The following is a 27516-nucleotide window of genomic DNA, read 5'->3' on the forward strand; positions in this document are numbered from 1 at the left end:
AACACCGGCGCCCAGCAGCAGCCCTGCGTTTCCGCCATTTGTGAAAGCGACTCGTCAGTCCACTAGTTTCTATGGCAATATCAGCTGCTTTGTTAAAACAAAACGTACATTAAAGCTGAAATCCATCCTGAATGATGACAACACAGAATAAAATACTATCACTAGTGATCATCAAATCCTTTAAACAGTTTATTTTACACACTTTGTGTTTAAGTCTTCCACTTTTTTCACAAAACCTTTGCTCTCCAGAAACCCAGTCAGTTTGGGTTATATTAAGTATTAGCATTATAAACACTGAATTAATACCAACATATGAAACTAAAGTAAGGACATGAATCAGAAAAATTGGGAATGTTGGACAATAAATATATGAATATAACAGCTTGATTTTGCAGTGTTGTCTAATGTCTGTTAAAGCAAATGTGTCCAAAAGTTGGAATTATTATGGGATAACGGACACAGCAATGCATCATGTATTATAAGATCATTATGTTTGTAGCGTGATCTATTAAAACGTACAATATTAACATTTCAATTCAGACCTAGATATTATTATTATTACTCCACTAGGTCTGAAATACATTGTTTGCTGCAAACATGATGATCTTACATTTCTTATTTTTTAATTTACTATTAATAAATGTGTGAAGTTGCATAAAATGGAAAAACTCAATAAAGTAGGCTAACTGCGTTACCTCAGATGGTTGAATGGTTGGATTCAACAACTGGTAAAATAAAACATATATAAGACAATACAACATTTACTGTAGGAGCCATACACTTTACTGGTGACTTAATTTTAAAGAAAACTGTTCTATTGCGCTTCTGATTTGGCAGTGAAATTCGCTGATTTTGGGTGCGTAAGATGTGAAGGATTCTATGGTCCAGTTAGTATTTTCACCCTTTTTGTTACCCAAAAAGTATCAAAGTGTCGCCTCTTGGGTTCTACACTCTCTGGACTGAAAAACTGTCGGACTCTGGCGTACTGTGTTATTGTTATTATATGACAATGATGACAATTGTTATTGTTCTTTCAAGCATTTAATAATAATAATAATAATAAAATCACAATCATTCATCTTCAAGTGTTGTTTTATCCTGTACTGTGTTCAGAGTCCTTCATGTTTGTATTATATTCTGAACGCTAGAAATTTTACGTTCCCAGAACATTCTCACAACGTCTCCACTGGTGTCAAGGAAGTTGTCTAATAACGTTCCCAGAACGTTCAGAGACGGTCACGATGTGGAGTTCTTTTAAGGTTTAGGGAACGTTATTTGGTGGACCTTCAGGGAACATTCAGGACATTCTGGGAATGTTTAGGGGACTATTACTATAGGACGTTCTGATAACTTCCCAAATGTCCTCTCTGTAACGTTCTTTTTTGACCGTAAAATAACCAAAAGAGAACGTCCCCCTAAAGTCATATTAGGAAGCTTGAACTGCAGCACTTTCATTACCAAAAGAGGATGTTTTAGGAACGTCCCGAATGTTCTGTAAAGGTTTGGAATTTTCGTCACCTTTAGAGAACTTTAGGGAACGTTGCGCAAGGACACGATCGTTGCCTTCTATGTAGGTCTCTAGTTTCTTCAGTCTGTTAGTTTTAATAGCGGCTCTTTACATCATTTTTTGAATGTTTTCTCTTGTATTTCTCGCTTCAGGCCGCATTACTAACGGAAGTGAAGGACGTTGCGTCATTTGAATATCAATTCTGATTGGTCAGTTTGGTGATGAGAGGAGTTTATGCTGTCAGCCTCCTCTGGCATTTAAGTAATTAAAACTCGTCTGGGTTTCAAAATATGTGTCTAAGTTCTGCACTTTAGTAAGTAAATCATCTATCTGATCACATGCTTGCCTCTAATGGACGTCACTGCTGTGCAGAAGCATTAATCACGTGACACAGTAATGAAAGATGTCCAGTAGGGGGCGACAGACAAAAGAGGACAAAGAGTTTCTCTTTCTGAGTGCAAAAACATCAAATAACATTCACAATAATAGGTGTGAAATATCTAGCAGAACATCTCAATCCTGTTCTCTAAACGTCTTCATAGTGAATGTATTTAAATTAACTTAAAGAAAAAGATCATTATTTTTCTTTAATTAGGTTTAGTTCAGTGATGTTGTTCTCATGTTTAGGGAGGGACACTGATATTTCCAGCACTGGTTATTAATAAACAGTGCTAACCACAGAAAGTCCTTCACTGTGAAGCTAAAGTGCTTGAGTTAAAACAGTCAGTCATTTGGTTGCTGTTGATCTGATGAGCTTCAACACGGTAAGACAAACACATTCATACTTCAATAAAAACTGATGATTATTTCTATTGATGAAGCTCATATAACACATGATTCCTGACATGAGAAATATCTTCTGTACATCTAATGATCTGGGGCCGTATTCACAAAACATCTTAAGGCTAAAAGTAGCTCCTAACTTGCCGATTTAGGAGAAACTCTTAAAAATAATGGGCGTGTCAGTCCTAATTTTAGGAGTCCTACATTTTTGTTCTAAGAGTATTTCACAAAGCATTTTAGCGCTAAAACTAGCTCCTAAATCTGTGAACGTTAGGAGCAGTCAAGAGGACTCCTATCTGGGGCCGTATTCACAAATTATCTTAAGGCTAAAAGTACCCACTGAGCAAATTACGTCCAGAAGACGTCTTTTTGAGGTCTTGTCTCAGGTTGAAAAGACGTCCACTGAGGGGCCAGAATGAAAGTTTTTATGACGTCTTTTTTTGACGTCTTCTGGACATCCGATATAGACGAACACGCAGAATCACCAAAGGAGAAAAATCACAATTTTTAAGCCACCATCGTGGAGATGAGTGTTTGCTTTAGTTGGGCTCTTGACCCTTGCCTTATAAATATTAGTGTTTGTTTGGGCTGCTGTAACTGAGTCATAACAGCCAGACAAGCAAATCGAAATGATCAGGTGTTGGTTATGGACTCACATAATCATTATTTGACCTGAATCTCTGAACTCATTTAGAGCCCAATCTCTGAGTTAGATTTACGTTATTGATTACAGCAGCACTGTGATTCTACAGAAGATCAGCTTTTACAATATGATTCAAATGATTTCAGAAAAGGTGTGTTAAAAAAAAAGTATTCTTCTTAGGCACACACAGACATCAAGAATCAGCCTGTGAATCTCAACAGTGGTGACCATCAAAAAGCATGTTGCAGTGCATTCTGGGAGCCACCAATCAAAATTCATCCATGGCTCCCATCATGCATTGCTGCATGAATAAATTATGAGCTGAATTGTCTTAGTAATTTCCTTTATTCTCATATTTTATTTTGTTCTGTTTATGTGACTTTTTAGTAGCTTGTTTTCTAATGTTCAGAGTTGATCTGTTGATCAGAATATGTTGCTTGTCACCGTCCTTGAGATTCACAGGCTGATTCTTGATGTCTGTGTGTGCTTAAGAGAATGATTCTTTTATCATGTGAAATCCTTTATATTATATTGATAAAGCTGATCTTGTGCTGTAGAATCACAGTGCTGCTGTAATCAATAATGTAAATCTAACTCAGAGATTGGGCTCTAAATGAGTTCAGAGATTCAGGTCAAATAATGATTATGTGAGTCCATAACCAACACCTGATCATTTCTATTTGCTTGTCTGGCTGTTATAACTCAGTTACAGCAGCCCAAACAAACACTAATATTTATAAGGCAAGGGTCAAGAGCCCAACTAAAGCAAACACTCATCTCCACGATGGTGGCTTAAAAATTGTGATTTTTCTCCTTTGGTGATTCTGCGTGTTCGTCTATATCGGATGTCCAGAAGACGTCAAAAAAAGACGTCATAAAAACTTTCATTCTGGCCCCTCAGTGGACGTCTTTTCAACCTGAGACAAGACCTCAAAAAGACGTCTTCTGGACGTAATTTGCTCAGTGGGGATGCTTTGCTGGACCTAAACCAGCCAGCCACTGTCTGAATATATATTGGTTTGACTGTATATAAATCATAGCCTATATAATCATACAATTATTCTAATTATCATTAAAGCTAGACAATTTCATCAAAAAAATAATCATAAGAATATTTTTATAATAGTAAAATAATGTATTTCAATGCAGCGAGAGTGATAGGGAACGCGTTATACTTGTATCTCAGCAGTGGCTGGCTGGACAGAGCGTCAGTTTCAGCATTTTTAATCGTTTTCACGGATCCATGTGAACAGGAATCATTTTAATAACATAGTTTTCTTTATGCAAAAAAAAAAAGAAAAGAAAAACGTATCAGTTTTTAAGACACATCGTTGTCGTGTAACCGTACCCTGAGTCAGAGATGTTCAGTGGTGGATACTAGATGTCTTCACGGGTCGATTTGGATCTGAAAACCAGAGATCTGACCAGAGACTCGAGAGGATTCGTGTCCAAAACTTTGACGAGGGCCTTGGATACGGTTCGGGTCTGATATAGTAGCTTCAGGTCTCGGGTAATTTAAAACAAATGGACCCAAGAAGACCTGAATTATTTTAAAATATGCTATAATCATTTCAGGTGTTTAACAATATTTTATTATTTAAGACAAATACGTATTAAATCATTCTAGGACAACGTTATTATCCCCGTTCTTCTGTCAATATGTGCTTCTATGTGTAAATGACCAGATCCTCCAGGAAACGGCCGCGCTCTAGACTGGGTAAACCCAGCCTGATCTGCCGGCGATTTGATTTCGCTCGGCAACTCAATCAGGAAACCCGTACATTCATTTCTACTGCGTCTGTTACACTTTTGCGGGAACCAATCACAGACTGGCTTATCCACCTTGCTCGCTATTGGTGGGTATAACACGACAAGCACGACCGTCAATCCAATTCCCTTTAACCTCTCGACGATGCTGAATGACTTCTTTAGTTTAGCAAACAAATCGCTCGAGCGGGTGTAAATATCACTCACTTTCATGTTTTTTTTGCACAACCTGCAAAAATCGCTCGATGCCATTACTGCTTCTGCAAACCGCTGATCAATGCTACAAACCAATACAAACTAAACCTGTCTGGAGTTTTCGCTCTGCAAAGTACGTCACCCGGATCGTTGATCTGATTGGTTAAAGGACTATCCAATTGCGTGAATAATGCTGGTTGATCACGCCTCTTGTGCAGTAGAAAAGTATAGCAAACTCCCCAGACCAATGTTCAATTTTAAATTGAGCTTCGTCTGGTGATAGCCTGACAAGCCGCGCTCCACATAAACTGTAGGAATACCAGAGCCGTTCACGAGGATGAGTGTGGGGATTTGCTTCCTAATATTAACATAAATATTAATTTCTTTGTCATTTGAGGAAAACATTACACTTGTGAGCAGTTTATCTACTTGGAAGTGATCGTCCAAGAAAAACAAGGCCTACTGTTGCCAGATCGATTACCATCTAAATGCTGATCAACTAAATCAAATTAACAAAAATTAAACCATAACTGTATATTTCATGTTTTTCCTCAAACAAACTTTGTGCACATTCACAAAGGACAATGTTTCATTGATGGTCTCAAAGTGCTCAGTCAGCTTCTGTTATTCTGTCTTTTGTGTTTCTGTAACTTGATCAGTTTTATTTCTCATTTGTTCAAACCCTCAAACTACCACCAGAGGTCACCATCTCCTGCTACTGACATCAACCTTGATGAGAGTCACCTGTAAATCACAATCATTCATTCATGACTGGGCACTTAATCTGGACCAAACACTATACACTAACATATGGAAGCCCGTTTCCGGCACAAAAAAAAAAAAACGCCACTAAAAAAAAAAAAGATTAATTGCAACTTTTTATCTCCGAATTCTGACTTTTTAACTTGCAATTGCGACTTTATATCTCACAATTGCGTGATATAAAGTAGAATTCTGAGTTAAAAAGTCGCAATTAATCCTTTTTTTTTTTTTTTTTTTTTTTAGTTGCGGAAACGGGCTTCCATACTAACAAGAAGTGACACTCAATAAAACGATCCATTGCAACACCGGCGCCAAGCAGCAGCCCTGCGTTTCCGCCATTTTCCGCCATTTGTGAAAGCGACTCGTCAGTCCACTAGTTTCTATGGCAATATCAGCTGCTTTGTTAAAACAAAACGTACATTAAAGCTGAAATCCATCCTGAATGATGACAACACAGAATAAAATACTATCACTAGTGATCATCAAATCCTTTAAACAGTTTATTTTACACACTTTGTGTTTAAGTCTTCCACTTTTTTCATAAAACCTTTGCTCTCTAGAAACCCAGTCAGTTTGGGTTATATTAAGTATTAGCATTATAAACACTGAATTAATACCAACATATGAAACTAAAGTAAGGACATGAATCAGAAAAATTGGGAATGTTGGACAATAAATATATGAATATAACAGCTTGATTTTGCAGTGTTGTCTAATGTCTGTTAAAGCAAATGTGTCCAAAAGTTGGAATTATTATGGGATAACGGACACAGCAATGCATCATGTATTATAAGATCATTATGTTTGTAGCGTGATCTATTAAAACGTACAATATTAACATTTCAATTCAGACCTAGATATTATTATTATTACTCCACTAGGTCTGAAATATATTGTTTGCTGCAAACATGATGATCTTACATTTATTAATTATTAATTTACTATTAATAAATGTGTGAAGTTGCATAAAATGGAAATACTCAATAAAGTAGGCTAACTGCGTTACCTCAGATGGTTGAATGGTTGGATTCAACAACTGGTAAAATAAAACATATATAAGACAATACAACATTTACTGTAGGAGCCATACAATTTACTGGTGACTTAATTTTAAAGAAAACTGTTCTATTGCGCTTCTGATTTGGCAGTGAAATTCGCTGATTTTGGGTGCGTAAGATGTGAAGGATTCTATGGTCCAGTTAGTATTTTCACCCTTTTTGTTACCCAAAAAGTATCAAAGTGTCGCCTCTTGGGTTCTACACTCTCTGGACTGAAAGACTGTCGGACTCTGGCGTACTGTGTTATTGTTATTATATGACAATGATGACAATTGTTATTGTTCTTTCAAGCATTTAATAATAATAATAATAAAAAAATCACAATCATTCATCTTCAAGTGTTGTTTTATCCTGTACTGTGTTCAGAGTCCTTCATGTTTGTATTATATTCTGAACGCTAGAAATTTTACGTTCCCAGAACATTCTCACAACGTCTCCACTGGTGTCAAGGAAGTTGTCTAATAACGTTCCCAGAACGTTCAGAGTCGGTCACGATGTGGAGTTCTTTTAAGGTTTGGGGAACGTTATTTGGTGGACCTTCAGGGAACATTCAGGACATTCTGGGAATGTTTAGGGGACTATTACTATAGGACGTTCTGATAACTTCCCAAATGTCCTCTCTGTAACGTTCTTTTTTGACCGTAAAATAACCAAAAGAGAACGCCCCCCTAAAGTCATATTAGGAAGCTTGAACTGCAGCACTTTCATTACCAAAAGAGGATGTTTTAGGAACGTCCCGAATGTTCTGTAAAGGTTTGGAATTTTCGTCACCTTTAGAGAACTTTAGGGAACGTTGCGCAAGGACACGATCGTTGCCTTCTATGTAGGTCTCTAGTTTCTTCAGTCTGTTCGTTTTAATAGCGGCTCTTTACATCATTTTTGGAATGTTTTGTCTTGAATTTATTTTCTGTCCCTTTTAGACCCTCCAAAGAGTGTCTCAGTGTCCATCAGTCCATCTGGTGAAATAGTGTCAGGAGATTCAGTGACTCTGAACTGCAGCAGTGATTCAAACCCTCCTGCTCTGAACTTCAGCTGGTTTAAAGGAGGAACGTTTGTAGGATCTGGAAGAATCTACAGCATCTCAAAGATCAGCTCTGATGACAGTGGAGAATACAAGTGCAGATCCATCAATGAACATGGAGAGAAATACTCTGATACTGTGACTTTAAATGTCATGTGTGAGTTAAAAATGGTTCAGTAACTGTAGTAACCAAATAAACAAATTAATAGATTAGCAATCGCAAAACATTAATTTACATATTGTTTTAGATCCTCCCAGGAACGTCTCAGTGTTGATAACTGGATCTGGTGAAATAGTGTCAGGAGATTCAGTGACTCTGATCTGCAGCAGTGATTCAAACCCTCCTGCTCTGAACTTCAGCTGGTTTAAGGAGAATGAAAGCTCAGCTGTTGGATCTGGACAGAGTTTCAGTGCACTACAGAGTGGACGCTTCTACTGTCAGGCTCACAATCAACATGGATCTCAGAGATCAGACGCTGTAACTGTCACAGGTGAAGGTTTGGAAACCTGTATATAACCCAGCCAGCAGAGCCATGTGGGGCCCAAATGAGTTTGACCCAGCCAGTTTTGCACCCAGTTTCCATGTAGGCCCCACATGGATTTGCCCAGATGAAATGAACACTGCTTAGTGTGCACACTACAGGCTGTTTAATGTAACACTTAGGCCCCGTTTACACGTACATGGTTATTTTGAAAAACGGAGACATTTCCCTTTGTTTGCGCCCTTCGTTTACACGCAAACGGAGAATTCGCCTCTGAAAACGAGTCTTTCTAAAAACTCCGGCCAGAGTGGAGATTTTGAAAATCTTCGTTTGCACGTTTGCATGTAAACTGAGACAAACGGGTGTTTAGGCAGCCAACGTCACAGTATGCGCCAGAGCTCGCAACTATGTTTACATGTGATCATGGAAGCGTTCAGAGTAGCAGTCGCATTTATGTTGGTGCAAACTCTTCTCGTGTGTTTGCATTTGCAAATACAGCTGCTCCATTATGTCGAGGAGCAGAGACGAATGAGTGCTCGGAGGTTAACAATTTTGCAACAACTTCGAATCACTTCAAGAGGAATTCGGGATTCTTTTTCGGGATTCTGATTGGCTTACGTGGGCTTGAGCTGCTCGTTACACTCTTGACGTCATATATACACGGGTACGTGTAAATGAACACTTTTCTGAAAACTGACATGTGTGCACGATGTTATTTTTGAAACCGGAGAGGCTGAAATGTCCGTTTATGAAAATAGCCGTCCACGTGTAAACGTAGCCTTAATCAGTGTTGGAGGTAATGAGATAATTAAGTGATTGAATAATGATTTTGTATTAGTGATGAACACCTGCTGTTAACAAGCATAATCACTGAAGGAAAGAGAAACACCAGGGGTGCTTCTCAATTCTTATTTGTGCATCCTCGTTTCCTTTCCTCGCTTCCTTTCCTCGCGTATTAGCTCCACCCCTTCAGGATGCGAGGGAAGGACGCAAGGAAAAGATGCGAGGATGGAGGAATTGAATCAAGTGAAATGATATATCCTCGCTCTCTTTAGCGTCACTTCAAAGCGTCATCAGTTGCGCTCGAGGAATCTATCCACATGTTGTTAAAGTTTGGTTATTTAAAAAATTATAATAAATATTAATAAAGCAAGATGCCCCGTTGAAATATATGAGGTATAAAGTTTATTTAAACTGTAAAAGTAAAGCATACATTTAAATTATTGTGACAGATATGAAGGGGGAGGAGAATTTATGCCTGCGTCAGGTTTCTCGACGAGAAAGACTTCCGCAAAGGATGCACCGGTGTATCCTCGCTCATGACTCCTCAGAAAGCCTCCTCACTCCTCGATCCTCGCGGTGCAATTAGAGAATTGATATGTCCTTCAAGATGGCTGAGCTCGATCGTTTTCCGGGTCATAGGATGGAGGACGGAGGAGCGAGGAGACGAGGAGGGATATTGAGAAGCACCCAAGAACTGCTTCCAGCCACAGCCTTGGATGAAATCAACTGAAGATAAAATACATTACATCTCTCAAGATCTGATTAAACAACTCCACAAACAACATTAGCTTCACTTATTACTAACCAGACTGACTTTATTTCTGTCAGACATCTACAGAAGTTCGTATTAAGAATTAAGAAGAGGCTTAGATGTTGATTACTTATTTGAAAGTAATAGTTTGATTTGATGTTACCATTGTGGCGATCAGTGTGTGCTTTAGTCAGGCTCTTGACTTTTTAACATTAGTTTTTCTCTTGACAGCTGTGTCTGTTTGCAAGAGAAAATATAATCAGATGCTGTAAGCTGATTGATTTATACGATTTATAACACACCATTTACATATTTTGGGTTCCTGTGAGTTTTACTCGCACACAGACATCAAGAATCAGCATATGAATCTCTAAGGAGTGTTCATTTCATCTGGGCAAATCCATGTGGGGCCTACATGGAAACTGGGTCCCAGTTAGATAGCCCAGGTCAAACCCATTTGGCCCACATGGCTCTGCTGGCTGGGAACTTTCTTCAGTCTGGACAGTTCATCTTAGCTGATAATGTTTCTCTCTTTCAGAGCATCATAGATCCAGTTGGCATGTAGTTTTTGGGATCACAGTGGAATGTGGAGCATTTTTCATCCTCGCCATCATCATTATCATCGTCATACTGTTTATAATGTGAGAACCACAAACAACATTCATATTTTCAAATACAGTTGTCTATAAGCTGTTAATGTCTGTCATTATAACAGAAAGAAACGAAGGAGTGTTAAAACTGAAGATCTCACAGTGAAACAGGTAAATCATTCAGACACAAACAACTTTACAGAAGCAAAAAAATCAATCGATCAGCTGTTATCTGTTTCAGACTGAAACAACTGTATGTACAGCGCCCTCAGGTGGTGTTACACATGATGTGTAGAGAGTGACATATATATATATTTAAAATTTGCTATACATTTTGCTTGTCACTGCTCTTATTTTATAATGTAAGTCCTTCTGTCTCTGTTCCTATAGCTCTCTTATTTCAATGAAGACAAATACACAACTCTTGAGCTCAAGTCCACGACCTCAGAGCTTTTCTAAACATCACAATCCATCAGTACCCTTACGAAAAACTAGTATACTTCAAGTACATTTGATCAAGTATACTAAAGTAATGTTCAAGTATACTTTATGTGGTAAGTATAATATCAATGTACTAGTAGTAAACTTGTAAGTGTACTATTTTAATACCGCTTGGGACTAAATTGGCCCAATTGAAGTATACGTTTAAGTGTACTATAAGTGTAACAGTAGTAAACTTTAACTAGTTCACAGCTACGTTTCTCATTTGTACTGCATCTGTACCCTTGTGAAAAAGAAGTGCACTTAATTGTATTGAAAGTGTACTTTGTGTGTACTTAGTATACTTTTTAAAAAGTGCACTTGCAGATAATACAATATAATTAAAATTAAAGGCCACTTAAGTGTACTTAAATAGAATATACTTTAATGACAATATTTATTATCATGCTTAAGTGCACTTTTTAAAAATGCCCTTTGTAATAATGTCAAATTAAGTTGTACTTAAAGAAAGTACACTTAAATGAAAATATTTATTAACACGCTTAAGTGCACTTTTTAAAAATGCACTTTGTAATAATGTCTAATTAAGTTGTACTTAAATAAAGTACACTTTAATGAAAATATTTATTAACACGCTTAAGTGCACTTTTTAAAAATGCACTTTGTAATAATGTCAAATTAAGTTGTACTTAAAGAAAGTACACTTAAATGACAATATTTACTAACACGCTTGAGTGCACTTTTTAAAAATACACTTTGTAATAATGTCTAATTAAGTTGTACTTAAATAAAGTACACTTTAATGACAATATTTATTATCATGCTTAAGTGCACTTTTTAAAAATGCACTTTGTAATAATGTCAAATTAAGTTTTACTTAAAGAAAGTACACTTTAATGACAATATTTATTAATATGCTCGAGTGCACTTTTTAAAAATGCCCTTTGTAATAATGTCAAATTAAGCTGTACTTAAAGAAAGTACACTTAAATGACAATATTTACTAACACGCTTGAGTGCACTTTTTAAAAATACACTTTGTAATAATGACTTATTAATTGTACTTACAGAAAGTAAACTTTAATGACAATGTTTATTAACACACTTGAGTGCACTTTTTAAAAATGCACTTTGTAATAATGACTTAAGTTGTACTTAAAAAAAAGTACACTTTAATAGCAATATTTATTAACACGCTTAAGTGCCGTTTTTAAAAATGCACTTTGTAATAATGACTTATTAAGTTGTACTTAAAGAAAGTACACTTAAATGACAATATTTATTAACACTTTTTTAAAAATGCACTTTGTAATAATGACTTAAGTTGTACTTGAAGAAAGTACACTTTCATGACAATATTTCTAAACATGCTTAAGAGCACTTTTTAAAAATGCACTTAATTTTTACCTAATTATGACTTTATAGTGTTTTAAATAAGTAAACTTATTCTGATGTATTGACTTATAGGCCTATATTAAAGTACATGAAAAATAATTAATTTTAATTTCAACTTAAGTGTGTTGTCCAAGATGACATTTGTTAATGTATTTTAAATGTGCTTAGTCTTTAATAAATACTGTGTGCATTAATACACTTGAAATTTATTTTTCTGAATTTCAAAACACTTGCTTATACAGTGTATTAGGGCTGCACGATTAATCGCATGCTATTCTCACGCGCATTTCGTCAGTAAAGCCGGTTCCCTGATTACCGCTAAATCGCCATCACTTGTTTTTAAACGGAGCGCCTTTTAATAGACGGAGCCGTAGTTCACGGACAAGCCACGCAATATCGCGTTCATTATCGCAGGCGATTCATCTGCGATATGAACGCGATATTGCGTGGCTTTTCAGTGATCTACGGCTCTGTCTATTAAATGCCGCTTCATTTGAAAGCAGGTGATGGCGATTTAGCGGTAATCAGGGAACCGGCTTTACTGACGAAATGCGCGTGAGAATAGCATGCGATTAATCGTGCAGCCCTACAGTGTATAATCCTGTACAACTTATTGTTGAAATTTTTATCACCAGCTCCTGCTCTAAACTCGACTAGTGTCAGTTTTCTACATAATATTTGACATAAAATGTTTTTTTTTTTTTTTACGGAGTGCTGTATTTGTGATACTTAATGCAACAGTGCTGTACTTTACATATCTGTATAATACTTATAATATCATTGTTGTTCTAAGTTGATTAAACCTATTTAATTGCAAGCAAAAGTTTAACAGATCTAAAAAATAATTTGAATTCATATTCAGTTAAAATACATTTAATTTTAATCAGACTAAACTATAAAATAATTGAATTTCAGTTAGGTGAATGAGTCAAGTTCTGTAAACGTACAGTCTAACTACAACAATGAATTAGAAAACTTCCAACTTGAACAAATTTAATCATGCGCATGCGCCACAATACTACGTCATGACGGCGCATTACTTCACCAGAGTTTGAAAAATGCACCTTCAGCCATCTTTCTGTGATCGCGATGCGCGAGGCAACTTTGCTGATCAAAGAAGAAAACAAAGGAGCGCACGTTTGGATGACTACAAATGAGACGTTATGTATTACAAATAAAGAAGCAAGTAAGTATCTTGATATATGCTCTCTTTATTTTTATTTTTTCACCGGAACATAGCAGTTCTTATGAGTGTAACTTATTTAGTTTAATCGCAATATGGAGGTGAATTAATCATGTTTCCTGTAATTTATTTATGATTGCATTATAATAATTTCTTATACAATATGAACGTGGTCGCGTGTGTGGGCGTGTTCAAAGAACACTGAACTCTGACTTTTTAAATCATTTTAAATGACTTTAAGTTAAATTTGCAGAACTAAATTCAAAGATCTGATCTTGTAACATTTAAAGACAATACATTTAATCGCTATTATAACCACCAGTAATGCTTATAATCTATTTTTCTTTTTGCATTTGAAAAGTTAGTTGTTCAATTACTGTTTGTGTTTGTAATATGTAATATTTTTGTGCTTATCTGTTGTTTTATATATTCACTTTGTAGGATCAGTACATATTTGTTATTGGAGATACAGTGCAAGCTGTGTGGAATCAAAGACTCGTGTTGATGAGGTGATGTTCCATGTTTTTCCATTAATTCAGCCACCCTGATCACACACTACAAGCTAAAACACTGCCATCAACTGTCCTTATAGCTTTTAAATGCTTTGAATCTTTTCTGTTTGCAAGTAATAAATTCTCACCTGTGCACTTACAAATCCCCATCTAATCATTATATATTTATATTTATATATAATGATATTATTATATAATTATTTTCAAAGCAAAACCCCTCAGTTTGCTTGGGTCTTAGGTTATTTATCTGTATTTGTGTAATTGATAAAGTTATGTTTAATTCCTTGTAAAGTAGGAATAATAACATTTATAAAAATGTTCTCTATTTTGAAAGGCCAGTGTCAGTGAAGATGGTGTGGTCACTGGAATCCTGGTGTTTGTGGGAAATGTGAAGGAGCTTCTCCCAGGATTCTACAACAGTGTTGTCCTGATGACTGAGGTAATTCATCTTGGGTGATGCAGTTGCGGTCAAAAGTTTACTTACACCTTGCAGAATAAACTGCTTCATCAGGGAAGTACTAAATAAAGAAACAAATACAATGCTAATTTGTATGATTTGTTTGTTTTATAATAAAGTTATGATTATGTAAACTTTAGAATTACATAATCATATTTCTACTCTAAATTGTTTTTTGAAATATAAACATTTAAATTGTAGCTGTCATAAATTATGTATTCAAACATTAAATACATAAATTAATTATAAAAAAAAATATTTAAAATAAAATTATAATGAATATGTAACGTGGTGCATATAATTAGCAGAATGCTCCTCTCTATAGCTGACTAATGAGTTTATGCTGAATATGATTTTTCTGAAGTAAATGTGATGTTACGTGACATTGTTTACAAGTTGTTTCATTGACGTCTTTCCGTGCGTTGAAACACTGATTGAGTGATTAAATGTGACAAGTTATGGGTCAGTTGTACTGTATGTTGTAACACACCTTCAGATGTTCATTCATATTTATTTCACACTGTAACTGGTATTAAAGTGGAGGAAATTATCAGTACACAGTAAACATCTTGGCCACAGGCTTCAATCACTATCAGTAACTCTTTGCCTTTAGGGAATACCAAATGGGTTTTTATTATTTTCAAACCTACAAAGGTGGATATAAACTTTGGAGTTCTGTATATATATCTATATCTATTGATTTCATTCGATTGAACCAATTATAATAACAGACTGACTCTTACTTCTTTTTTGTTTTTTTTTCCTCCAGGTATTTATTTTTTTTACTTTCTTGCCTCTTTGGAACATGTTCATTTATGCATGCTGTGTAGAGGTGGTTCGCAGCTTCATGGACATTTAAGGTTTTCTGCCGATGAAGAGCTTCTGGGACATTGACATAAACAGCACTTTTTCATACAACTTAAAAAAAGGTGGTGACAGACAATTTTGGTTTTCTTGTTTTTGTGCCTTTGGAATTCATTGTTTTTTTTGTTTGTTTTGTTTTTTTCTTTTCAAAATTACATTCACTGTAATGCTGGAGAAAGATTTTAGAAGAAACCTTTTTGTCCTGTTTAATGTTTGTGCTAGTAAGGGTTGCAGAGCTTATAAGTAACAAGGTTTACAAAAGGTAACACTTTACAAAAGGTCTCGCTTGTTAACATCAATTAATATATTAGATAACATTATCTAACTATGTGCATTGACTTTTTTTTTTTTACAGTATTTATCAATATTTGTTAACATGAGAAAAAAACATTTTTTATTGCCTAAAGTTAATAAAATGTATAGTTATTGTTCATGTTAGTTTACAGTGCATTATCTATTAACATATGCAACGTTTGATTTTAATAATGCATACGTAATATTAACTAGGATTTATAAATGCTTAAAGTATTTTTCATTCATAGTTCATGTTAACTAAAGTAGTTAACTAATAGAAAATTATTGTACAGTGTTACCCAAAGTTTTGAATCTTTTCTTTTCTTTACATTTTGTTTGTATTAATTCATGGGTGTTATCTTATTTATCATCTTATACAGAATGATTTTATCTGAAAATGTAAAAATGCAGAAAGATTGTGATGGTAGGTTTAGGTACCTTTGTATGTGATGGAGAAAATTATAGTGCATATAAGCCTCACTGTCCTCCAGACTCTTTCTAAATGAGAGTTAAAGTGTTGTAATTGTTTGTGATTGTGTATAGTGTTTCTTGGGTTTTTCTTGTGCATCAACAAAAAGGTTTTTGTGCATTTGTTTTAGAGATTATTTTGTCAGTAAATGTAGAGGGTTTCAATTTGCATTTGTGTTGATTGTAATATTTTGAAATATACTAAATTGTAACTTCATTATTATATGTACAAAAAATGTAATTACAAATGTATTAAATTATATAATAGTGTACATGTAAATTACATTAAAGTATATTTAAGTTCGCATTAATTGCTTGTCAGTACATTCGGAAGTATACTTTTACCATATTTTGAAGTACATAAAAAATTGTATTAAAGTCCTACTTCAGTGCTTTAAAAAAAATCACTCAGAAGTTCAACTTATTGCATTTAATATGAACTTAATCTGTGATATATTTGAAATTAATTACAAATAGAATGCACTTAAGCGGCTGAAAACATTACATTTAATTCACACTTAAGTGTATTGATAACTGATATTAAAATATATTTTAGTTCACATTAATTGCTTGTTAGTACATTGGGCAGTGCACTTCAACTATATTTTAAAGGTACTAGAAGCAATTATGAAGGTTGTCATAAAGTTGTATTAAAGTACCACTTAAGTTGTTCAAAAAAATCACTCAAAAGTTCAACTTATTGCATTTAATATGAACTTAATCTGTGATATATTTGAAATTGATTACAAATAGATTGCACTTAAGCGATGAAAATATTACATTTAATTCACACTTAAATGTGTTCTTTTAAAGTATATTATTTTTGCAATAAGTACACTTTATAAAAGTATACTAAAGTGCACTTTTTTTTCACAAGGGTACTAAAAGTGAACTTATACTAGTATACTAGTAGTTTACTATTTTAATACTAGTAGTAGCTACATTTTTAGTATCCGAAAGTACACTTTGAAATATACTCTCAGTAAACTGCTAGTTTAGTGCAAGTATACTTTTAAGTTTTCTGTAAGTGAACATGACATCACACTTATAGTTTACTTTTTATATATTATTTTTGCACTTTAAGCATACTTCTATGTTCCTACACAGCAAAAACTGCAGTGTTAAATTAACTCTCCAGAGAGTACATGTGAGAACATACTCCAGAGTGTTAAAGTTAATGAGATAATTAAGTGATTAACAGTGATGATTGAGCATTATTGAAGACACCTGATGATAACAAGCAGAATCACCAAAGGAGAAAATCACAATTTTTAAGCCACCATCGTGGAGATGAGGGTTTGCTTTAGTTGGGCTCTTGACCCTTGACTTTTTAAAATAAAAATTTGTTTGGGTTGTTTTAACTGAGTTATAACAGAAGCATTAATCACGTGACACAGCAATGAAAGATGTCCAGTAGGGGGCGACAGACAAAAGAAGAGAGAAACCTCATGAAAGTCACCTGTGACAGTAAGAGTCACTCCTGGAGTACCAATCCAGTTTCCATCAGGTTTATTAGTGGTGAATCTGAAACAGTACTTCTGTGAATCCTTTCACAGAAAAAAACAAAACAAAAAAAAAAAACAAAAGAACAAAGGAGAACAAAGAGTTTCTCTTTTTGAGTGCAAAAACATCAACTAACCTTCACAAAATGTCTGAAATATCCAGCAGAACATCTCAATCCTGTTCTCTAAACGTCTTCATAGTGAATGTATTTAAATTAACTTAAAGAAAAAGATCATTATTTTTCTTTAATTAGGTTTAGTTCAGTGATGTTGTTCTCTTGTAGAGGGAGGGACACTGATATTTCCAGCACTGGTCATTAATAAACAGTGTTAACCACAGAAAGTTCTTCAATGTAAAGCTAAAGTGCATGAGTTAAAACAGTCAGTCATTTGGTTGCTGTTGATCTGATGAGCTTCAACACGGTAAGACAAACACATTCATACTTCAATAAAAACTGATGATTATTTCTATAGATGAAGCTCATATAACACATGATTCCTGACATGAGAAATATCTTCTGTACATCTAATGATCAGTTCATTTACACACACTGATGTTGAGCATTAATAATCTTCAGATGAGCAAAGATCTTACTAACACTAAGAGCTGTTTAGAGTGATGAACAGACACTGTTTATGAGTATATGAGTGATGATTTACGCTGTATTATAGATATATTTGATGCTGATGTTGGTCAGAATGGCTCCTGCTCTTCCTCTGATCTTTCTGCTCATGATTCACAGTGAGTCTCTCTTTCATTTCAACTTCTGAGGCACTGTGTAATTTAGATATAAAGAGTCTTTCATTTTGTTCTGAAGTTTGTGGCCTGTTTGGATCATATAATTATGATTAATGAGCAGTTTTCTGTGCTATATTGATGTATTTCCTTTTGAAACCGGAAGTTCGGTGAGGTGTGTCAATGGGCTTGTCCATTTTATAAATGTCCAATAGTTTTTCGTTATATCAGTCTTAAACATGAATTAGTAATTTTGTACTGTCTAGTCAGTGTCAGGTGGTTTAGGGGAGGGACTTTCTCACTCATCAGAGCATTTGATTGGACACACATCAGTGTATCATCAGATCATCATTTTTGTTTTCTCAGAAGATCGTGTGGAGATATTGTAGCGGTTTATGTGTCAAAGGACTTTGTTTGCATAGAAGATCTCAGAGCTGACTGACATGCATAAAACATAGGCATAAAAGTAACATTTTAAAAATTCACATTTTAATAAGATTTTAAATGCATGACAAGATAAAAAAACAATTTGAACAACTGTGTCACTCAGACAAAAAGAGACATCAAGAATCAGCATATGAATCTCAACAATAGTGACAATCAAAAGCTTCATGCCGCAATGCATGCTGGGAGCCACCATAGTATACAACTCATTACTCCCAGCATGCATTGCGGCATGAAGCTTTTGATTGTCACCATTGTTGAGATTCATATGCTGATTCTTGATGTCTGTGTGTGTCAAATGTTTTTAGAAATTTGCACTTTACAAGTCAAGATTCAGAATGTCTGATCTGTTGCAAGAAAGTATTTTTGGTGAATATAACCTATTAAAAACAAATACACACTTTTGCTCAGGAAAACAGTTAGTAAATGACTTTGCTTTATGATGATGAAAACTATATCACCTGATCATCTTTGTTTCTGGTTTCTTTGCAACAAATGATGTGTTTTGGTAAACACTGTTACAAAGACCACAAACTTACATGAAAAGCCAAGAGTCAAACTGCCCAACTAAAGGAAACACTGATCACCAAAATGGTGAACAAACATTTTCAATAAAACATCAACATCTAAACCTGTTAATTCTCAAAAAGAACTTCTGCTGAGATCTTGAGATATTTATTGTCTTCTTTTATCTTCAGTTGATTTCAAGCTGTGTGGCTTTAAGTCAGTTGTAGTTGTGTTTCATTTTCTGAAAGAGAATGATGTTGAACCAACATCACATTGTAACATTGATTCAATGCCATTTCCATTGATATTTTGTTGAAATTTCTGGGACAGTAAGGTTACAGATTTATCTCATTGTGACCACATCACGAGTATCCTGGGAACTCATGCTGAGATCACTGTGAGATCAAATTGTTGACAGGGATGTTATAAACATGACATTCATTATGTGAATGTAAACTGGGTGAGCGAGTCTGAGTCCTGAACATTATCAGGAAGCTTATTCCAGAGAGTTTAGGAGCCAAATGTGAAAACGCTCTCCCTCCTTTAGTGGACTTAGATATCCTAGGAACAACCAGAAGCTCAGAGTTTGTGATCTTAAAGAGCGTGAAGGATTGTAGGGCGATAGAAGAACGGTTAAATACACATGAGCTAAACCGTTTAGGGCCTTATAGGTCATTAGCAATACTTTATAATTGATACAGAACAGGTAACCAGTGTAGAGATGATAACATTGGTGTTATCCCTGCAAAAAAGCCCGCACTGGACTCCACTTAGGACTGTCAGCGCAGGACCCCTGAGAATTTGCTCATTGGCAAAACGTTGGCCCTTTAGCGGTGGCCCTGCATGAGCAGCCCTCACTTAACCTCCAGGAAGCCTTACTGCTGTTTTATTGAAAATAATGAAGTTTGAAGTCACTGTTATGGAGGTAAGAGCTTGCTTTAGTTGGGCTGGGTTTATTTGGTTAAAAATTATCCAAAGCCAATTTTTGCCAGACAGTGTTCAAAACTATCTACTTATCTTAGCTCGATTCACAATGGTAAGCCTGTAATAATGTTTTGTAATAAATTGATACTGGTGGATTTCTGCAGGAAATTCAAGCATGCAGCTGTTTGTCTTTGCGTCTTTACATCACGTCTGTAAACAGAAAGAAAGGAGTCCCAGCTAGACTATGCATATAGGATGCTGCTGATAGCAGATCATTTATAGCCTTTTCTCACAGCAGCTCCAATAATTAAACTTATCATTTTGATGGTGGATTATAATCCAGAAAGGTCAAAATGACAACTGGAGATTCACCCGTAGTCAAAAGCAAAAGACTTGCAGAGTGGATGCAGACATTGAAATCTACAGGTAATGTTAATTCACACTAAATGCACAGTCATGCAATGCTGATGTTAGCATTAACAATTTGAGAACAAAGTATAGCAGTAATAATAATTTGCACGGTTTGGCATGATCCGAGCTAAGCGATCGTTAAATTTAATCACCATTGGCAGCACGATTTATTGTAGGCCTAATGCTCAGTTGGTCAGGACAAAAGTGGCAGAAATGTTACTTACTTGTTCAGATGACATTTTCCGCTGAAAAATCCTACTTTGGTCATACTTCAAGTCTACTGTCTGTGATTCTGAAGTACAGGATCCACACAGATTAGATTCATCTGCACTGAGGAGCCGTGCCAATGCACAACCAAAATAAAGATAATAATTCCACATATGACTGCAATTGCAGATTTCAAACAGAGATGGCGACAAAGAGGCAAAACTTACGGACAACAGCTTTAATGTTTCTCTGGTTGCTGTAACTGTGTGTTTCTGAAGCACATTTGTTATAACTTATAACAAAAGTTTTGAAAAAAAACACATGATCTTCATGATCTTCTTTGCTAATATATATATATATATATATATATATATATATATATATATATATATATATATATATATATATATATATATATATATATATATATTACGGTTTTGTAAGTTGATAGTGTGCGGGATTCTTTTTTTTTTTTTTTTTTTCTGAATTTTTACTTCACTGGTCTTCTATCCAACGCACATATCCATTACCTACAGGTGTGCGACACTAATTGATAATTTATAGCAAAAGTTCAAAATCAAAAAAATATTCAGATCAACTCTGAACATCATAAAACAAGCTACTAAAGTCACAAAAAACAAAACAAAACAAAACAAACTAAAAACATTAAAGGACAGAAAAACATAAAGCAGGACATAATTTCATACAGTGTTATTTTAAGGCTACTATAATGTCAATAAAACAGCGCTAAGGCTGTTTTCATGGTCCATTGTAACTGATAAAACAACGTTTATCTTGATGAATTCTGTGTTTCAGGGGTTTCTAGTGCTGATTGGGGTGTGAGTTACAGTCCTTCACACATCTGTGCACTAAAGAACTCATCAGTGATAATGAACTGCACTTATACATACCCTACTGGACATCAGATCAAGAAAGCGTTCTGGACCAAAGACTTTATAAGGGGTGTAGAGCCTCCAGATCTGTTGAATGACACTGAATACAGTCAGAGGCTTCAGTATCTGGGAGATAAACAGCAGAACTGCACCATCAGACTGAGTCATGTGACACTGAATGATTCACACATGTACTATTTCAGAATCATCACTGATATAGACAAATGGATTGGTGATCCAGGAGTGACTCTTACTGTCACAGGTGACTTTCATGAGGTTTCTCTCTTCTTCTGTGCATTATGTTGAATAATAATCAGTGTATGACAGCAGCACTAGATATAATGTGTGTGTTGTGTTCAGATCTTCAGGTGGAGTCTCCTGAGAGAGTGACAGAGGGAGATTCAGTCCGTCTGACATGTAAAAGCAGCTGCACTCTGACTGACAGAGCAACATTCATCTGGTACAGAAACTCACAGCCATTAACTGAGAGAAGAGACAGAAACAATGAACTCCTGCTGCAGTCAGTCAGAAGAGAGGATGCAGGCAGATATAGCTGTGCTGTACACGGACACAATCACATCTCTCCTGCTGTTCAGATCAATGTCATGTGTGAGTACAGATTCATTTGTTCTTTTTATGTATTGAGTTTATGTTTGGAAATACACTTTCATTTGTCTGTTTTAGATCCTCCCAGGAGCGTCTCAGTGTTGATAAACGGATCTGGTGAAATAGTGTCAGGAGATTCAGTGACTCTGATCTGCAGCAGTGATTCAAACCCTCCTGCTCTGAACTTCAGCTGGTTTAAAGGAGGAACGTTTGTAGGATCTGGAAGAATCTTCAGCATCTCAAAGATCAGCTCTGATGACAGTGGAGAATACAAGTGCAGATCCATCAATGAACATGGAGAGAAATACTCTGATAATGTGACTTTAAACGTCATGTGTGAGTTAATGATGATTCAAATTAATGGACTAACAATCACAAAACATTAATATGCACTTTCTTTTGTCTATTTTAGACCCACCCAGGAATGTCTCAGTGTCCATCATTCAGTCTGGTCAGATTTGGGCAGGAGATTCAGTGACTCTGATCTGCAGCAGTGATTCAAACCCTCCTGCTCTGAACTTCAGCTGGTTTAAGGAGAATGAAAGCTCAGCTGTTGGATCTGGACAGAGTTTCAGTGCACTACAGAGTGGACGCTTCTACTGTCAGGCTCACAATCAACATGGATCTCAGAGATCAGACGCTGTAACTGTCACAGGTGAAGCTTTTATTAACACACTCCTGTATCTTCACATCATTCATCAGTTTGGAGAGTTAATCATGATGATCTTCCTCTTTCAGTTCATCATGGTGATGGTAGGAATGTGATTGTGATCGCAGCGACATCTGGAGGATTATTCTTCATCATCATCATCATCATCATCATCCTGTTTATAATGTGAGCTTGATAAAAAAAAAAAAACATTTTGGTTTGATGTGGATATTTTTAATGTAATATATTTGTCCATATGCTGCTCATGTCTGTCATTATAACAGAAAGAAACGAAGGAGTGATGAAACTGAAGATCTCGCAGTGAAACAGGTAAATCATTCAGACACACGACTTTACAGAAGCAGAAAATCAATCGATCAGCTGTTATCTGTGTTTCAGACTGTAACTGAACAGACTGATGGGAAACTAACATTATCAAAGTTTTTATTAACACAATCCAGAAACAAATGTTCATGAACTAATATTTCTCTTTCTTTAGACCAGTGATTCTCAAACTGGCAGTGTGAATGTTTCACTTAAAACACTTCTTCTGTCCTTTTCTTCTCCTACAATCAAGTGTGAATCAGTGAAATATTTCAAAAAATATTGTTCTGATGTGGCGCCTGATCTGAAAAGTTTGAGACCAACTGCTCTAGACTTCAGATCAAACTGATTTACATTTTTTAAATTAATAATTACTTATTTTCTTGCATCACAGAGAGCTTCAGTCCATGACGAGCCTCTTTCTGAACCGGATTCAGCCAATGACTCTCTGTATGCCAGTGCGAAACCAAAGAGATTCAGAGGAAAAACTCCTGAATCCAGAGATACTGAGGAGATCCAGTACGCAACTGTCCAACATCACAGAAAGAAAGAGACGAAGAGTGAAGAGGAGAATGAAAACCAGTATGACAATATAAGAGTTCATCAGCCTGATGCTGCCGTGAGGTGAGAAACAAACAACTTCATATCGCCTGTAACAGTGTTTCTTTTTCTTTTTTCTGTTTTTAGGCAATCAGCTGTTGAAACTGTGGAAGACGCATCAGTGATCTACAGCAGCGTCAAATGAGAGACAGACCGTCATAAAGCCTGTGTTCAGACATCAATCTGGACTGCTGGGAAATTGAGGATTGGATAGTTGTGCAATAATTTACCCATCTGTTCCAACCACAATCAATACACACAGGTTCAACACCCACAATAAGACGCATTTGTTCTCTTTGACTCTTTGTCTGTTTCTTCTGTATTTAATGTGTGTGTGTGTTAATGGTTTCTTTTTAAGTTTGAATATAATATTTTAATGTAGACTTTGGTGTATTATATGTTTTGGTCTATATTATTTGTTATATGTCAGTATTTTTGGTCTTCAGTTTTGGGCATTAACTTAGAAATCAAAAATATACTTCAGAGAGAGAAAAAATCACAATCTTATCAATGTTGTTTACGTCATGACACTCTCATCTGAAGTTAAGCCAAAGAATGTCAGTTATGCATTTATGGAAATTAGAATATGCAGTTTATAACTCTTTGCATAACAATATTACATTTATTAAATAATAAAGGATTTTTTTTACATAACACAAGCCAAAGAAAACAATCCAGTTATATCTGTACTGCTTATCAATATTGAAATGCATAAAGTTTTTTTTTTTTTTTTTTTTAAATGTATTATGTTGTATTTTGTATTTTATGAAGAGTTTCCTCTTCATGTTTTACCTTGTATGTTTTTTATAACTAAGGCCAATGCTTCAATAAACCTGATTATTAACCTCATGCAGTAATGTCTCTGTGTCTGCTGGTTACACAGGTAGGACCTCTAGTGGTTGATGACAAACCGATCTTTCAAATAATGTGCAAAAAGTTTAAAAGCGGAAAGGGAAATGGTACTGTCCCTTAAAACTGAGTGGTAATAAAATGATTTTAAAAAAATAAATAAAAAAATAGGTCCTCTCACTTATGTTTCTGGTATCAAATCCATCTGATGAAAGGAAATGTGTTTTAGATCAAAATAAAACACAGCAGAAGAAATTGTTCACTGTTCCACACAAAATAGTCCCGTTGAGGTTCAAAAATGCATCTTAACTTTACAACGAATGTAATATTTGATAAACTTCTAAGTAGTGCTGAGTTATTTGCTTTTAAAATGTAAAAAAAAAAAAAAAGTTTCCATAATTTATGAAATACTTTTTTGTACTATGTACTGCAAAGTGTCAAAAGCATCATACAGCTCAGAGAGTGATGTGCCATATGTCATTTGAAAAGTCTCACGGAGTAAAATAGCCTGTATATTTTGGGCTTTGACTAAACTTGAGTGAGTTTTTGTACATTAAACCTTGCAAGATATTGTAAATGTGGCACAAAGAGGGCACTCTCGCATCCAGATATATACAAAGTAGCGACTACGCCACCCCAACCTTAATCAGCCGGGGAAATATCAACTAAGGGCACACAAGTTTCTTCCCACAATCACCAAACAATGAGACGTGGATATGTACAAAAAAACACTTTATTGAATTATAATAAATAGCTTTAAAAATGAATCACAGGATCATATAGTAATACGAAACCACTCCAGAATGCTAATATTTATGTAGAGAACAAATGGATCACCACAATGTGAACGCGCATTTAAAATCATTCTTGTCAGTTATTGGCTGGAGCATGTTTATTATGTTTTGTGGTCCAGGCTGCACCAGTTTGTTTTTGCTGCCTTTTTTGGAGCTTGTGGCGACTACAGAGACCGCGTTTATTACAGTGTGTTCAGGGGACAGACAGCTAGCGGATAGTGAGGAGATGTTTGCTGTATGTGACAAAAAATGTTTTGGCCTAAAAACGCGTGACATCACTTAGAGCACCTGTAATTGCGGGTGCAAAAGTGATATTGATTCAATGCGGTTAACGATGACACATTAACATTGATTTAACATTATTTCGGTCATTGCTATCTGGGAAGGCCACATTTATTATAATTTGTTTATGTGAAGATTGTTTTAAGTTCAATTCAATTAAAAATTATTTTTCTAAAGCTTAATAAATGTTGAAATAAATAGCTTTCAGTTATACTGTAATATTGAATGTCTAGCATTAATTTTTTTTATTAAATTTCATAGAGACATGAGCAGCAGTATTAGTGTCAGTGATTCTAGCCTTCATTCAGAGATGCCATTAAACAAATATTTAAAATATACTGTCTTAAAGTTGTTACTACATTCATTTAGAGAAACTGTGAAATTATTACAATATAAAAATATGAAAAACTATTTAATCACAGTTAATTACAAAAAAAAGTGATTAATTAGTTTTATATTAACTAATTATATTAATATATTCATATCATGAACTAACTAACTATATATATATATATATATATATATATATATAAATATATATATATATATATATATATATATAGGCCTATATATATATGCACTTTAACAAAAAAAAAAAAAACATTCATTGTAAATTCTTTTTATTCGTCAAGAATTCATCATAATTTGTCAACAACTTTTAAACTGCTGAGTACTGAGAAAGTTTCTCATGATCAAATTTCTGAAAGTAAACAGAGCTCTGCAGGAAAAGCCCTGATATACAGGAAAAGACCTCAGGAGTGAGTGTGTGAGAGTGTGTGTGCATGTGGAAACATTTTTTGGAAAACAGCTTATAAATCATACTAATTAATGTTTGTTTTTTTGTTTTTTTAAGTTTTCTGTGATGGGTAGGTTTAAGGTTAGCGATTAAAATATATACGTTATAATAAAGACCTTAGACCTTAGTTTGTACAGTATAAAAATCATATCGTCTATGCAAAGTCCCCATAAAACATGAAAACCCAACGTGCGTGTGTGTGTGTCAACAGAATAGTGTGCTAAATGAACTCAGATGCAGAGTGTAAAGTGATTGTTCATCAAGGATGTGGCTGCAGATAAAATGTAAGGAAAGGATGCAAGTAAAGAAAATGAGGACGGAGGAATCATAGGAAAACTTATTTTTTGGAATGTTCTTGATCGCTCAAGCGTCACTTTAAGCGCCATCAGCTGCGCTCAAGGAATCTGTCCTTATGTTGTTGAAGCTGTTAATAATATTCTGTAGACTGATTCGTCTTTTATTTTTAGGAACATAAGGATCAGAACATGACTTGCATCAAACTCAAACCTGATGTGAGTGTCAATCACTGAGATGTTTCTATTTTCCACATTCCCTGATGTTTCTTAAACTGTTGAGTTGTAGATTCAGAATAACCCACTTCAAACACATTTCTGACCCATTTTAACCCAGCAGAACAATGAAAATTTAAATAAACGAACCCTATATATATATATATAATAAATATTGAAACCTTATTCTAATGTGAACTGGTAGCTATTGTAAAGTGGTTAATATTAAAGCAGAAAAAGTGAAGGAAAGAGTCACTGTTTGCTTTAGTTGCGCTCTTGACCCTTGACTTTGAGTTTTCCTCTGGTTTCTTTGACTGTGTATATGTACATTTGTTATAGCAAAATGACTTGGAGAAAATCTGGTCAGATGTTGTTGATTATGTTTTAATATAATCATCATGCAGTGATCAGTTAAAATGATCCTGGAAGGCCTCTGCCCTGCAGAGTTTAGCTCCAACCCCGATCAAACACACTCAAGTAAGCTAATCAAGGTCTTTAGGATCACTAGAAAATCATAGGTAGGTGAG

General features: G+C 35.0%; 1 protein-coding gene and 2 long non-coding RNA genes across 3 annotated transcripts in view; all 3 read left to right on the forward strand.

Annotated features, from left to right (window-relative positions):
- LOC137032429 (B-cell receptor CD22-like) overlaps nucleotides 1-24568 on the forward strand; it is a 59647-nt gene extending 35079 nt beyond the window's left edge. Inside the window, exons 4-13 of the mRNA XM_067404190.1 lie at nucleotides 7636-7893; nucleotides 7985-8227; nucleotides 21504-21842; nucleotides 21941-22189; nucleotides 22265-22522; nucleotides 22599-22841; nucleotides 22925-23021; nucleotides 23120-23184; nucleotides 23549-23783; nucleotides 23847-24568. Coding sequence (XP_067260291.1) covers nucleotides 7636-7893; nucleotides 7985-8227; nucleotides 21504-21842; nucleotides 21941-22189; nucleotides 22265-22522; nucleotides 22599-22841; nucleotides 22925-23021; nucleotides 23120-23184; nucleotides 23549-23783; nucleotides 23847-23904 — 2045 coding nt within the window. The 3' untranslated portion in view covers nucleotides 23905-24568. The remainder of the gene's footprint in view (nucleotides 1-7635; nucleotides 7894-7984; nucleotides 8228-21503; nucleotides 21843-21940; nucleotides 22190-22264; nucleotides 22523-22598; nucleotides 22842-22924; nucleotides 23022-23119; nucleotides 23185-23548; nucleotides 23784-23846) is intronic.
- LOC137031585 (uncharacterized) lies at nucleotides 10309-12362 on the forward strand. The gene is made up of 3 exons (XR_010896581.1): nucleotides 10309-10393; nucleotides 10468-10513; nucleotides 10733-12362. It is a non-coding gene; the product is annotated as an uncharacterized lncRNA (long non-coding RNA).
- On the forward strand, nucleotides 12764-16295 carry LOC137031583 (uncharacterized). The gene is made up of 3 exons (XR_010896579.1): nucleotides 12764-13870; nucleotides 14208-14312; nucleotides 15100-16295. It is a non-coding gene; the product is annotated as an uncharacterized lncRNA (long non-coding RNA).
- Nucleotides 24569-27516: the final 2948 nt, after the last annotated feature.

This window comes from Chanodichthys erythropterus, chromosome 12 (genome assembly GCF_024489055.1).
Source record: "Chanodichthys erythropterus isolate Z2021 chromosome 12, ASM2448905v1, whole genome shotgun sequence".
NCBI classification, from domain to species: Eukaryota; Metazoa; Chordata; class Actinopteri; order Cypriniformes; family Xenocyprididae; genus Chanodichthys; species Chanodichthys erythropterus.